The sequence below is a fragment of the Dunckerocampus dactyliophorus genome, chromosome 3, assembly GCF_027744805.1.
Source record: "Dunckerocampus dactyliophorus isolate RoL2022-P2 chromosome 3, RoL_Ddac_1.1, whole genome shotgun sequence".
NCBI lineage: Eukaryota > Metazoa > Chordata > Actinopteri > Syngnathiformes > Syngnathidae > Dunckerocampus > Dunckerocampus dactyliophorus.
In genome coordinates this window covers 33855181-33869985 of record NC_072821.1, presented here as the reverse complement: position 1 = coordinate 33869985, position 14805 = coordinate 33855181, and the positions used below count along the sequence as shown (strand labels likewise).

Here is a 14805-nt window from a genome sequence, read left to right as displayed (position 1 = left end):
AATCCGAAGCTTGTGGTTTCAATTAATGAGTAATCGATTAGGCCATAGATGGACCAAATTAATATCAAGCAATCACCTACAGTTAGCGGTTGGTCCGCAACATATCAGAAAAGAGGCAAAACTGTCCATCAGTCTTCAAAGCTGATGTGTGTGGATATCTTGTTTTGGCTAAAACACAAAGATAATAGCTCTGCTTTCATGGATGACTAAAGAAATTAAACAATATTCACATTTGAGAGGCTGAAATCAGAGGATATTTACATATTTATATTAAAAATGACCAAAATAGTTGACGATTAATTGGGTAATCGATTAACCATCGATTAATCAATTCATTTTTGCGGCTCTACCTATGTCTCCAAACGTGTCCAGACAGACCACAAAAAATCGCTAGATTTGTTGCTTTTTTTTTTTTAAAAGACAATCTAGAGGGGTCTCAACACTCGCTAAGTTTAGTGATAAAGCAGCTTTATGACGCCATCTACTGTACAGTGTTTTAACGACAAGCTACACAGGCAGTCCCATTATAATGTGTTTATCAGCAAGGGCTGCATTCCCACTCGTGTGGTCAACCGATAATACTCGTGAGCACATTTTATTTGACCCAAAATAACATCACACAGCTTCAATGCACACGACACGTCCACGACATTTTGTGAAGATTAGAAAGTCAAGATTTTTTGGCAAACATTTATCTTTTTACTTTTTGAGTCATGGCAGTTTTGTCCGATAAAGACGCTTATGATAGTTGCAACCATGGAGCCCCCGTTACCAAAGGCAAATATTACAGGTGATTGTGTCCACATCTCACCTCCTCTGTCGTCTTTCTTGTTTGAATCCAGACCATCTCATCCGCTGGTGTGAACACAGGTCATACCTTTAAATTTCAAGGCAGAGACATTAGCATTCTCAGGCCCCACACTCACACTGACAGCCATCTGCTGCTTTCAGATGCTTTCTCCCCCCTCTCCAGCCTCGCACACACACACACACACACACACACACACACGTATCTGCCAAACAAGGGGAGTGTCTAAGGATAATTTAAAGCTTCATCTCACTCTAGCTGAAGCATTTTGTGGCAGACACAAATAGGTTTGTCCGAGATGATAGCTTGACTCAAGTGTTCCCCAGTCGCTGCTCAAAGCAGACAATTGGGATTCTGCAGGCAGGCAGGCTGGTATCGGGCTGTTAGTAACGGCCAAGTGTGTATGTGACATCCATTTTTAGCTCTTTTTTTTCTTTACCGATAAAAACACCACGCATCCACTGCCGACATTTCAGCCCAATTCTGTGGGTAGAAAAATAATGCTGATTTATTTTTTGATTGATTCACTTGCGGAGATACAGTAATACCTCGTTTATCGCGGTTAATTGGTTCCACACCCGACCGCAAAGTAGGATTGATTATTTATAAATGGAATATTTCCGTAGTTAGAGCATAGAAAACCTGCTTGCGACCTTCTAAATATGTTTTTTAACACTAGAACCCTCTAGACATGAAATAACACCTCTATAGTCACCTTTACACTCCTAGTATCTAATAGAGTAGATATAATTAGAAGAAAATAAGTCAAGACTCATACTTGTGTGTTACCATGAATGTGTTCCTGAAAGAAAAAGTAGCCCGTGTTTTTATTATTATTTTTTTTTTATGAAGGATTATTGTGCCTGTTGTGAGATAATTCAAACCTGCAATGAAAGCCTGTTGATCCGGCGATCAAGTCTGGTGCTTGTGTGTCTCACCAAACATTACAGTCATATTACTGACACCTAGTGGCCAGTGTAGAATACTACATATCATCGCAACGTCTTTGAATGCGTCTTGTGAATGCCTTATATTTGTATTTTAGTTCAATTTTATGCTTGAAAATGATTAATTTAGACAAAAAATAGGTAAAATTTGCTTAAATATACATAATTTTTTACTAGTAATAGGCCGTACATTTACCAGCCCACAATTTGTACACGTTTATGTCTTCACTGATTATGTTTTTTTTGTCGTGTTGAGATCTCGCACTTTGTTCAGCGGTCCTTGAACGCACCATTGTTGCTTTGACTCCGATTAATCTGCATATCGATCATCATTATCTTCCATGAGGGGTGAGTAAGTTGGGCCTCCGACCCCACGCAAAACTCTGGTGGAATAGTCACAATTGTGTGTGTTGTTTTGGGCAATTAAAATGAACGTTTGTGCTGCTTTTGTTTTTTTTAAATTATTACAGACTGTTTTAACCGGTCAATCAAAGTTCACCCAGCCTCCCATTTGCTCCAAATTAAACCAACATAGTCCCATTTGCGCGTTTAGCTGGTTAGCTTCCATTGCTAGTGAACAATGGCAATTGAAGAGAGAAGGGGAGGATTCCGGAGGTGAATCTAATCTAATCATTCCAGCAGTCATTTTTATTGCAAATTTATTGTTGATCAGTCAAGCTAGCATGAGGGTTTGGAGGGGGAGGAGTGAGGCGTGTGTTAAAAATGAGACATTTTTATGGACATATCATAGGCATGCAACGTAACTAAACTCTAATTTGATGTACATTTGCAAACATGCAGCAGTTATATCACCCGGAGTTACTGAGTGTTACTCTGCTCAGGGAGATCCGACAAGGAGGGGTTTCAACAAGCTGATGTTGGAATATAATATGGAGAAATAGGGCGGGTGGAGTCAGTGAGGTGCTTGCTGTGGAGCAGCCGGTGGGGGAAGGGAGGAGCAGCGAGGGACTGAAGGGAGAGAACACTGGGCTGTTGTTAGCGCCACTGCTATTGTACACCACATCCCATTTCAGGACCTCAGGTAAGAGGTCCCTTCAGTTCATGTTGCCTTGATTTTGACAAGCCAGGGGCATTCAGTAGCATTTGTTCATTGGAAAATGATTGCTGGTGGAATGGGTTATTTCATAGTCCACATGTGCATGCTACCACCCGGTGATCAGTAATTGGCAAGCTTGTTCTTCATCTTTGCACTTTGGAACAGCACAGCAGGCCTATTCATGATTGGGTATTTTTTGTGTGTATTCGTGTTGTCGTGGGTCGCGGGTGAGCTGATTTGTTCACAGCTAATTACCGTAATCATTATTGATGATTGAAATTGTAATTAGGTAGAGGCGATATATGGAAAACCTGACAACCGGGCGCGGACAAAACAGATGACAAAGTGGATAAGGGTGTGCCTAATGGAAATGAATGGTTGGTGGCAAGGGTAGCATTTGCAGATCCATGCTTTGACTTGATTAATACATTGTGACCCTGTTTGACAACTTCCACATTAAGCTTGTTGTGTAGCATCTCCTCCTCCCTTGCCACAGCTTGACTGATTTGAACCATTACTGTAAGGTTTGCCCCTCTCTGACTCCATATTTATTATTTAACTATCCAGGCCACCCAGGGAGAGCTAGACTTTCTCACGTACATACTGGACATGCATTTTTGCAATATCAGCTTGCACAGAACATTCGTTTACAGTCTGACATTCTCCTTCTTACCTACACCAGGTCTTCTGGAGCAGTGTTTCCCAAACTCTTAATCTTACAACCAACTTGATAAAAGTAAGATCCAGGCTTTTCTATTAAAAATCAGTAGACACATTTTTGTCTGAACCACACACACTTTTTACAAATACATTGGAACCTGCTTGCTTAGGTCGACCCTCGTCGGACTGGCATAGGTGGTCGTCGACATAACCGGAACCGACACTAACCACTGCTTGCACATTTACTTGTGACTTTGGCCGGAAACATCAGGGGAACGAGTGATAGTAAAGGATTTGTGAACCTGCAGCAGTATTTTATATGGTTTTCCTCCATTTGTGCATATTTATACAGTAGTCCTTCGTTTATTGTAGTTAATTGGTTCCAGGACCGACCATGATAAGTGAATTTCTCCAAGTAGGATTCCGTATTTCGTAGATCATAGAAAATCTGTTTATGACCTTCTAAATACGGGTTTTAACATTATAGAGCCCTCTAGACATGAAATAACACCCCTATAGTCACCTTTACACTCGTATTACCCAATATAGTAGACATAATCATGGAAAATGGGACACCTTGGACATAAATAAGACATAACATAGATTCATACGTTAGCATTGACAGCGTACTTCCTGCAGTGGTAACGTTACTGACACCTAGTGACCAATGTAGAATACATTGCAATTACAATGCCGCTGTCTGTGGTTAAGGAGAGACTCACAATGCACTTCAACGGCTTTATTAACAAGCCAAGAATGCATATGCAGTTAACAGTCACACACCCCAGCCATGCTAACACTCAGCTAAACACAGTCAATTCTAGCTAGCCGACGTCATACACGTCACTTGCCAGGCCATGCCTCTTAAAGGCACACACAGCAAGCCACAGATATTACACTACATATCATGTCTTCTGAAGGTCTAATATTTGTATTTTTGTTCATTTAGCCATTTTTATGCTCGAAAATGCTTAATTCAGATCAATAATATGTACAATTTGCTTAAATATGCATGTTTTCTTACGACTAATAGGCCGTATCCAACCACAAAACAGTGATCATTTATTCATTTTGGAAAAACTGCGATAGAGTGAGGGCGTGGTGTTGGAACCGAGATGTAGCGAGGGACGACTGTATTTAGATTTTTGTGTTTTTATATGATATTTTATACTTTTATTTAGGGATGTCCCGGTCAGCGTTTTTGCCCTCCGATCCCGATCCCGATGAGTCCCGAGCCGATACTATGACAATGGTATTAAAGGCACAGAAAATGGATGGATGGATGTTAAAACAAATGTTTTAAGCAAGTAACTAAAGTAAACACAATAACACATTTTTATATGAAGCTCATTTAATGAAATTTTAGGACTGTTGTAAATCAGCAATGTGGTGTTGTGATAGCAAAACATAGCGTGGATCCATACATTCTAAAGGACGTCTAAAAGACGGAGATGGGCTGGTTGTCTGAAGCAATACATTTGACCACCTTTTCAGTGATTCACTTTGCCTTTTCACACACATTTGAATACTTGTCCAGACTTTCTTGCTTTGGCGTAGCACCCTTTTCGTCAGTGGCCTTTCTAACTGCTTCGTACTCCGTTTCATGTTTGGTCCTGAGATGACGTATTCAAATGTGTGGTATTGAACGCAGCTCTGCCAGTACCACATTTGAAATTGTCATTTTGCACATATTGCAAGTGGCTGTAGGACTACTGTATTTACACTTAAAATTGCACACGGCTGACATGGCTTTGCTTACTTTCCGGCCTGCTGCAAAAACAAAGCACTTTAAGGCAGCTGCCGTCACGATCAGGCGGGCACATCCTCTGATCTCCGATCTAGGATTTATTTCATTCAGTCCTTTTCCAGTGCAATTGTTTAAATCTGTTACAACAAAGGCGGATTCACAAAGTGGACTCTGCTCATTTATTTGCATGTGTGTATTTATTTGTTGCTTAGGAACCAACAATAACAATGCATGGCTTGTAAACCACCGAACATGGCTCAAAGGAAGAGGCCAGGGACCAGCGGAGTAAACAGCATGGCTCCTCCAGTCCCCACCTCGTGTCCCGCACCTCTTCGACCGGAGTCCCGTGATTTGAAGGCCCTCCCTGCTCGGCAGCGCCCGACCCGCTACTCGAAGGAATCACAGGCTCCAAAGCCGCTTCCCCGTACCTGCAAGGCACAATATTCCTCTCGCAAGTGTGAGGATGTGGTTCGCAGCTGTCCAGAAGAGGACACAGATGCAGATGTTGAACTGAAGAGATATAGCAATCAACCAGATGCAGAATTAGAGGACCAGCGACCTCCCACACCCTCAACGCCTGAACTTGAGCCTGAGCAAGAGGACCACAACCAGGTAGACATCCATGATGGAGCTGACAGCCTGGATGATGACTCCAGCTCCGACTACATTAACAACACTTCAGAGGACGAGGAAGACTATGATGACGGTGAGTGGATACATGAGTAAATATGATTAGTAGAAAATCACTTACTTTTAACCCTACCAAGGAGGTCATGTTTTCATTTACATTTCTTGTTGGGCTGTCTGTCATCAGGATCACTCTGGTTTAATATCTCTAAGAGGTTTTGCATAATTTGGAGGGATGTAGGTTTTAAGCAAGACAAATTAATTGGTTTAGACAGTCTGCATAGTAGTTTATTCATGTGCACTACAGTATATACCGTAATTTCCGGTGTGTAAGATGCACCGCTGTTTAAGTCACACCCACTAAATTTAGAGAGAAAAACAGACTTGTGCATATATTTGCCGCACCGGACTATAAGCCGCACATATCCACGCCATAAAAATACATACTGTGGCGAGCACGAGTCCATGAGGACCAGGCAGCTCTTTATTTGACAGGAGCCAATCATGAGCTCAGAACACTCCCAGCAAGCTCATCAACCCATTGGAAATCGCAGGAAGTCCTTACTCAATTTAACAGACTGACTCACGATGCCATCTTAGATAGAAGGCTAAAATCATCACACAGTAACTTATCACTCAAAAGGTAGCTAAGAAATATCCAGGACAAGTACCAATATGACTTTAAAATTAAAAAAAGCAACTTCTCCCCATAATGCCAATGGCAGCCATGGCAGAATTGATGTATTTTTCTGCTGGTTCATATCAAGTATCAAAATATCGATTCTTGTGCCAACCCTACTGTATTTTATGTCCTTCGTGTGTTCTGTGTTCTGCAGTGTGAGTGACGTTTTGGTGTAAGATCTGACAAAAACTCTACTGACATCACAGTCGAGGAACGAAACTCTCACGTAACCTGAGGCCCACCTATACCTGTTCTCTTGTCTGACTGCCCTGATGATGCTGGCCACAGAGAATCTAGGTGTACCTGTATGTCCCCTGTGCACGCTCAACAATTGGTCTGACCACATCTTCAGATAGATGTTGTACTTAAATATGGCAGCAGTCTTGGAGTTTCATCCATCCATCCATTTTCTTCCGCTTCTCCGGCTCGCTGGGGCAGCAGACTCAGTAGGGAAGTCCAGACTCCCCAGTCTCAGGCCACCTCTTCCAGTTCCACCGGAAAGACGCCATGGCGTTCCCAGGCCAGCTGTGAGACATAATCCCCCCAGCGTGTCCTCGTGCCTGGAACACCTCACCAGTGAGGCGTCCGGGAGGCGTTCAGGCTTGCATGAGCAAGTGCGATGTGAAGGAGAAGTGGCTCTACTCTGAGCTCCTCACCCCATCTCTTAGCCACCCTCTTTGTATTTTCTATTTTCTTTCCTAATGAAGATTGAACAGCCTTGGTGGAGGTCTGTTCTAGTTTTAATTGATTCTACTTTCCATTTGCTACAACAGATAACAACCCATCCCTGTTTGTGATTATTAACGTTTCCAGGACTTGCAGAGGAGGATGAAGGTGTTACCTACTACATCCGGTACTGCCCAGAGGATGACAGCTACATGGAAGGCATGGACTGCAGCAGCCAAGGAGACTGCAACCACGGTCATAGCCAGGAAGAACGTGTCGCTATTATGCAGCAAAATGAAGGCCACACCGAGTGCCAGGAAGCTGTCGAAGGATGGACTGAGGATGGAGAGGGAGAGGTGAGGGAGGAGGAGTGGGTGGAAGATAAAGAGGAAGAGAGTGCCACCAGGGAAGAGTGGAGAGAAGAAGAGGAAGGAGAGACAGAAGAGTGGAGGGAAGGAGACGAGGAGGGTGGAGAGGAGTGGACAGAGGAGGGTCCAGGCCGGCAAGAGCAGTGGACCGGTAGTGAGAGGCACAGTGTGGAGGAGTGGGCTGAAGGTGAGGGGGAGGTACGCTGTGAGGTGGTGGAGCAAGACCCTGATGAACATATATACAATGGACGACCAGAGCCAATATTGGACCATAACCATCACAATCACCACCATCACCAACCTACCATGCAAGACGCCCTCCACACCCAACGCGATGACGAAGAAGAACAGGAGGATGCAGAGAGCGAGGAGTACTGCCCAAATGAAGAGGCATACGAGGAAGAAGATGAAGATGAGAGACATGGAAGGGCCTACACTGGAGACTACTACGTTCCAGAGGACAATGGCAACTCAGTGCGTGGTTCGCCATTCCGAGGACGTAAGGTGATGGTGGTTGAGGGGGAGACCGGTGAGGAGGCGGAGGAGGACATTGACCAAATAGTTGCTGAGATCAAGATGAGTATGAGCATGGGGAGTCTAAGTAGCGGTACTGACCAAAGTCCGGAGGAGCTAGTGCAGGACCCGCCCACAGGTGACTACCCTCACGCCAAGCCTGACACAGCCTACCTACCAGCTCACCACCGCCATGACAGCAGACCCAAGTCTCTCAACCTACCCTCCGTGCATCATAACAACCCAGACCTCCAGAGGAACCTGAAGATCCAACCACATTCGCCAGAAGATAGACAGAGATGGCAACAAGAGCAGGTGAGCTTTGAGCCCTTTTACGCAATGAAACAAGCAAGAATCGATAGATTTGTCTTTTTATTGATTTAATTCAACACCTTAACAGCAGGACAAAGAATCTCTGACCTTCTTGTCTAAGACAGGAGCGGAACTGATATTAGAGAGTGATGCAGATAGTTCTACCTACGTACAGTGTAATAATATCATTCTTAGGGGGTACCGGTAAGCAAGTTCACCAAGTTCCCGATCTCATCCACATCAGTGAATCCATAGAATTCTTGATCCTCTGTGTTGCTAACCTAGAGTGCCATCTAACCTTGTGGCTGTCGATATACAGTATATCTATCTATATCTATATACTGTATATATACACACACACACACACACACACACTGTAGATATAGATATATACATCGGTACACACCTGACTATAAGTCGCAGGAACCAGCCAAAGTATGAAAAAAAAATGTGACTTGTAGCACCGTACCTTTTAAATAGAACGGGTTTATACTGTACATTTTTCTTTTCAACTAAATAGCCCTACCTTACTTACACAAGTCCATGTCATATCTGTCTCTACATGTTCACATTTACAATTTCTCATGCAAAGTAAATGACATGTCTTTATTTGGACTTGCTTTCTGTTATGAATGTTTGTGTAACGTTAACAATGGAAGAGCGATTGCTACACAGTCGGCCATGCTGCAACCTTGCATGTGTGCTCCTCTTTGTCTCAGTGTTTGTTAGCCCATTTCTACCAGTTTATGTCTTTATGCTTCATAGATCATGTCGTTACGTCAAGTGTTTACATTTCACACTTTGTACGGCAGTCCTTGAATGCACCATAGTTGTGTGCTGCGACTCCGATTCCATCTGTTCATCTTATCGTTATCATTCATTAGTGATGAGTATGTATACATTTATACTCAAGAGCATAAAATGCATATTTAGTGATTAAACCTGGATTGTGTTGCAAATTAACAATGGCAATTGCAGAGAGAAGAGAAGTGTTCTGGAGCCGAATCTAATCTATTAATTCCAACAGTCACTTTTATTGCAAATGTTGATCCGGAATAAGAGGAGAACATCAATGTCAAAGCAGCAGGAGGGTTTGGGGAGTTGAACAGTGTGTCAAATGGACATTTTTATGGGTGTATCAATTACTCACGCTTTCACCATTCATGGATCTACTTTATTCACCATTCAGCTTTTTAAAGACAATACAAAAAAGTATATATACTAGTATGCTGATTTATACCTCCACTTTTGCCTCAGCCACTGTGCTCAATGAAACACATATCCATCCATCTTCTATGCGGCGTACCCTCACTAGGGTTGCAGGTTTGCAGGAGCCTATCCCAGCTGACTTCGGGCGAGAGGCGGGGTACACCCTGGACTGGTCGCTAGTTAATCGCAGGGCACATATCGACAAACAACCATTCACCCTCACATTCATACCTATGGACAATTTACAGTTGCCAATTAACCCAACATGCACGTTTTTGGAACGTGGAAAGAAACCGTTGGAGTACCCATAGAACGCGCACGCATGGGGAGAACATGTAAACTCCACACAGAGATGCACAACGGAGATTTCAACCCAGATCTTTCAGATCTCCTGACTGTGTGGTCAACATACTAACCACTCGGCCACCTTGCGGCTTAAAAAAGCAAACATAAATCCTCTTTTGGCCTCCATTTCCCAATATACTGAACAGTTCTTGTACTGAGGAAGACACAAAAAAACGAAAGAACACAATGTATCGAGACGAGAAAAAAAAACGTTGCAAAGATGCTCTGAGAAAACAAATACAGTAATGCTATGCATAATCCATCTTTTTGATGGCTCTCTGGCAGTGACGCTTGCCTTGGAGTATGATGGAGGAAATATGTGGCAAGGAGCAATTTCTCATCTTTCTCGAGAAAAATTGCTGTAATCCTCTTCCGCTCCCGTTACCTTGAGTTGTCCCTGTCTTTGTGTATTGACTCATGCACATACAGATGGATAAATATGCGTATACTGCGCTGATAAATTCATGCTCACAAAAACCACACAGATGCGCTCTCAGACTCTTTAAGCCGAACGGTAAACAGAGAACGTGGACTGTGGTCAGCAATGCATACTCATACGCACCTGCCCCACCCTGTGTGTGCATGCTTGCATGGTCAATCTTTGTGGTGCTCATTTATCAGCCAGAAGTGGGTCAGACAATTTAACTCGGCATGCATGCAATGCAATTCACATATCAGAAATTTCCTAGACCACCTGCGGAGATTTCCAATCCATGAGCCACGTCTATGCTTTAAGGCTGGCAGTAAACGTTGCTAGAGTAATATCAGCAAACGTAGCCAAAAAAGTATCACGAACGTAGCCGTCTCCACACATGCACTGCAACCGTCCTCCTCACGTCGCGACCAGAAAAGGTTGCCAGATTCTGAATTGCCGGCAATAAGTCGGACTAGTTTCCAGTGAGGGTTGGACTCCGCCAGGGCTGCTCTTCGTCACCGATTCAGGGTACAGCCATTTGGTACAGCCAGGCAGCCACTGGATCAGTTCGCAGCCGAGTATGAAGCGGCGGGATGAGAATCACCACCTCCAAGTTTGAGTCCATGGTTATCGCCTGGAAAAAGGGCCATCTCCAGGTTGAGGATGAACTCCTGCTCCAAATGTGTAGTGACCGAAAGGACAAGATCGTGGGTACAGGCGGAAGAAATAAATTTTCTCTGTAGGGTGGCTGGGCTCTCTCTTACAGTTGAGAACCGCGGTCATCCGGGAGAAACTCAGTGTAGAACCTTGAGAGGAGCCAGATGAGGTGGCTCGGGCATCTGGTCAGGATGCCTCCCGGACGCCTGTTTGGGGAGGTGTTCACAGCACGTCCCACCGGTAGGAGTCCTCAGGGAAGACGCAGGACATGTCGGAAGGGCGTTATCTCTCAAGCTGGGAACACCTCGGGGTCCGCCGGGAGATCTGCACAAAGTTCCCCTGCTTAGCCCGCTGTCCCCGTGACCCAAACTCGGACAAGCGGAAGAAGATGGATGGATGGATTGATGGTTGCTAGATTTGTCGCTTGACGCTTTTTTGAAAGTGGGCAACACTGATCCCTCTTGCTACCTCTTCTTATCGTCTGGCAGAGCAGGTGCATATGAGGTGTGTTAAAAAGAGTTACAATGCCACCTACTGTACAGTGTTGTAGCAGCAAGCTACAGTCACGGACAGTCCCATTCTAATGTGGTTATGAGCGAGGGCGAACAAGTAGTGCTAATGAATAAATATAAATCAATAAATTAGTGTGTGGGGAAAACACTGCATACAGTATGTATCTTGTTTATAGCACATTTGTTGGACATGCTTATTGTGTGCAAACACAAAACATCTACATGGCACACAGATGAGGAGCATTTGCATTTTAGACCAATGAGGTCTATCATTTCTCTCCAAGGGTGTCTGGAGGAAAACATTGTCATGCAAACCGGTGAAAAAGTATCGCATACAAAAGTGTGTGCTTTCTTTCGGGTCCATATTCAGTTTTGTATCACATCCCACTGAACAAAATGAATCTCACTAACGACACAACTCAGTTACAGAACACAGCGAATGCAAATCAGGTCTTTCGCTCTCATTTTTGCAAGAGGCCACTCCTGTCGTACTGGTGGTGATTAATTTCAGCTCTATTTGCTCAACAACATGGCTTGTTTCTCTGGATGTCACATTTCCTCTTTTCATCTCTGATACGCCAGTGAAGAGCAGGTTTTATTGGCGAGCGGTTCAGTTGTGCCCGTAACGGTTGAATGTTAATAAGAGGTGTGCGCAGCCAGAGGGGACTAAATATAATCCTTCCCCTGTGTGATGGTGTGTTGGCTGCTTATTGCCATGTGTTTGCTGGGAGCGGAGGCAAAAGACAGAGCTGAGTGAAGGGCGAGTGAAAGTCATAATCATGAGTCACTTCTTCAAACCATTTGGTACATACGCTATCAAGATTATAGAACATCTTTGTTTTGTTTTGTTTTTTACTTTGTCACGTGACACATTAAAAAGAAATTTCGACAGAGGATTCTCATATACACGTTTTAAGTAGGGATGCCGCCATCTATCAGGCACCGATCAATATCGGCCGATTTCTGTGAAAAAGCACGTGATCGGCATATGCTGATAAATGCCTTTCAATGCCCATCACATCAGTCGATGACCTCTGGCTAGTACTACTGCAGCCTCTTGCAATCCCTATGTGCAATGTAGTGTCTTGCTCTAACGTCTTGGAGAAGGACCCCCGCTCACTTTCCTTCACACTGCGCAGGCGTGCCAAAGCCAAAACAAACATGTCTGCCGTGTGGAACTGACCTGCCATTTGTGAGAGTGCTGTAAAACTAAAAACATGCCACGATAAATATCTCGCGGGGGGAGTCCTCCCAGGTCTACATCAGATAATGTACTCTGACAAAATTACTCATAACAAAATTACCTGTTATGTTCATTTTGCAGCTAAGATTTGACACGTTGGGAGTACATTTTTCATCAACTTGTGCATGTGCGACCAGGTAATTTGTTTGTTTTTTTAAAAGTCAGATTGACATACCAACATTATGCAATCGGAAACTTGGAATGAATTGTGGCAAAGTGGGTCGTGATTGTGTGGAAATTGCTAAATGTTCACTGTATGCATCTGTTCAAGCTAATATGTGTCCATATGTAGTGGTTGTAACTTTAGCTACGATCTAAGCTGTTGTGGACAAAAACAGACTGTGTCTACCGTTGTGGCTATAAAAGGCACAAAGTACAGTACTTGAAGTAAAAAAAGTAGCAATCGCACCTCAAACTGCTCGCCATCCAGGTTAAGATGCCCGTCATAAATGGAATAGAGAGCAGCAGTTGTGTCTGGCAGGTTAACTGTTTTGCATAATCACGTCAACAGAGACATTGTTGATAGCACGATGTGGCTCATGGTATTCCTTCTCATGCACATTTGCAGCCGAGACACGGTTGCCAGGTCTCACAAGAGAAACAAGCGACTAGCTCTCTGAAAACATCTTTACAAAAAAACAAGTCCAAAGTCGCTTCTCGTGGGCAAATCTGGCAACACTGGCTGAGATGTTTTTTTTTATATATATGTGATATGTAACAGGTCAACTGGTAAAAAGCAAACTTACCCGGGCTGAAAGGAGCATAGCACCATGTAGCACACATGGCGTATGGCCAATAATCGCAGTACAAATAGTGCATATCAACAGGGATGTCACACTGAGGTATGAAAACTGGAGAAACCAAATTATTTCGGTAATCTGACTAATTAAGTGCATGGAAACGTACTGAATGAACTACAAGTTCTGAAGTCGATACCCACAACATGCGGGGAACACAAAATTTGCCGATGATACTGGCAGCAAACAATGAAATCACGACACTGAGCAAACAGTGCCAGTATGAAATATCAAATCTGTGTATTATCTGTGTAAACGCGTTGTGACGTACTTATGGGCAAGTGTGTGGTGAACCTAGTCGCTAGCCGGCTACTAGCTAGTCTGTGTGGTGTGGCAAGGTGTCAATACGCCAGTAACATAGTTCAATTGGCGTAACAATGTTAGCTAGAGAAGCACTCGGAAAGCGCAGACCTCCACCAAGCACCATAGTTCCCCACATGTTGTGATTCACACCAAAATAATAATCCTACATTGTTTGGATCAGTCTAATATTTTGTAGAACCAGTTGGAAGCTTGTCCTGTATTTCTTTCCCCAAGTGCTCTGACCATTTTTTGTTATAGTTATATGCACAAGTTATATGCACAAATGCCAAAAATGGTCCTATCTCGCAATTTTAAAGAATCCTTAAAAAAATTCCTGGATCCACACGATAATCCAGATCACAACCAAAGTTGAATCAGTTCTTCCATATCTCATATTCCTGAAATGTAATCCAAATCCATTCAGCACTTTAAGTTATTTTGAACACAGACAGATAGATAAAAACATAACTTCTGTGCTGCGCTGCGCTTGGCAGAGGTAATAACAACATTGTTGCTGTAGCTTGGTTAACTCAATCAGTCCCAGCCATTTTTCAAAAGACAACCCCTTCAGTAACGGCCATTTTAGACAATTTTCACCTGACTTTACAATTTTCACGTTGTGTGCGCGTGTGCATGAGTTAAAATTTCCCTGCAATGCGTAACCTTCTTCACGCTCACTCCTTTCTCGCTCTCTCACTTCCTCCTTCCTGTCATGTGTGATTTTTCCATCGAAATGATCCCTGCTGAGCTCTTATCAAATGCACTTCTGGCCGCTTTGTGGCTGAAAATTGCTCTGAAAGTGAAACGCATTAGTGGAGAGTTGCGTCATCACCTCTTTTTACCTCTCGTGCAAAAAAAACCGCAAAAGACGTATAAATACATTGTTGAGATCGGGCGTTTGGGTTAAAAATACGTGTAACTACGTCTTTGGTGTTGA

The 14805-nt window shown here is 43.5% G+C and overlaps 1 protein-coding gene across 3 annotated transcripts in view; it reads left to right on the top strand.

The window, feature by feature from the left end:
• Positions 1-14805, top strand: part of apba2b (amyloid beta (A4) precursor protein-binding, family A, member 2b) — a 73531-nt gene that overhangs the window by 31973 nt on the left and 26753 nt on the right. For all 3 annotated transcript variants that reach the window (XM_054769946.1, XM_054769947.1, XM_054769945.1), the window contains exons 2-3: positions 5432-5925; positions 7342-8390. In XM_054769946.1, coding sequence (XP_054625921.1) covers positions 5451-5925; positions 7342-8390 — 1524 coding nt within the window. In that variant the 5' untranslated portion in view covers positions 5432-5450. The remainder of the gene's footprint in view (positions 1-5431; positions 5926-7341; positions 8391-14805) is intronic.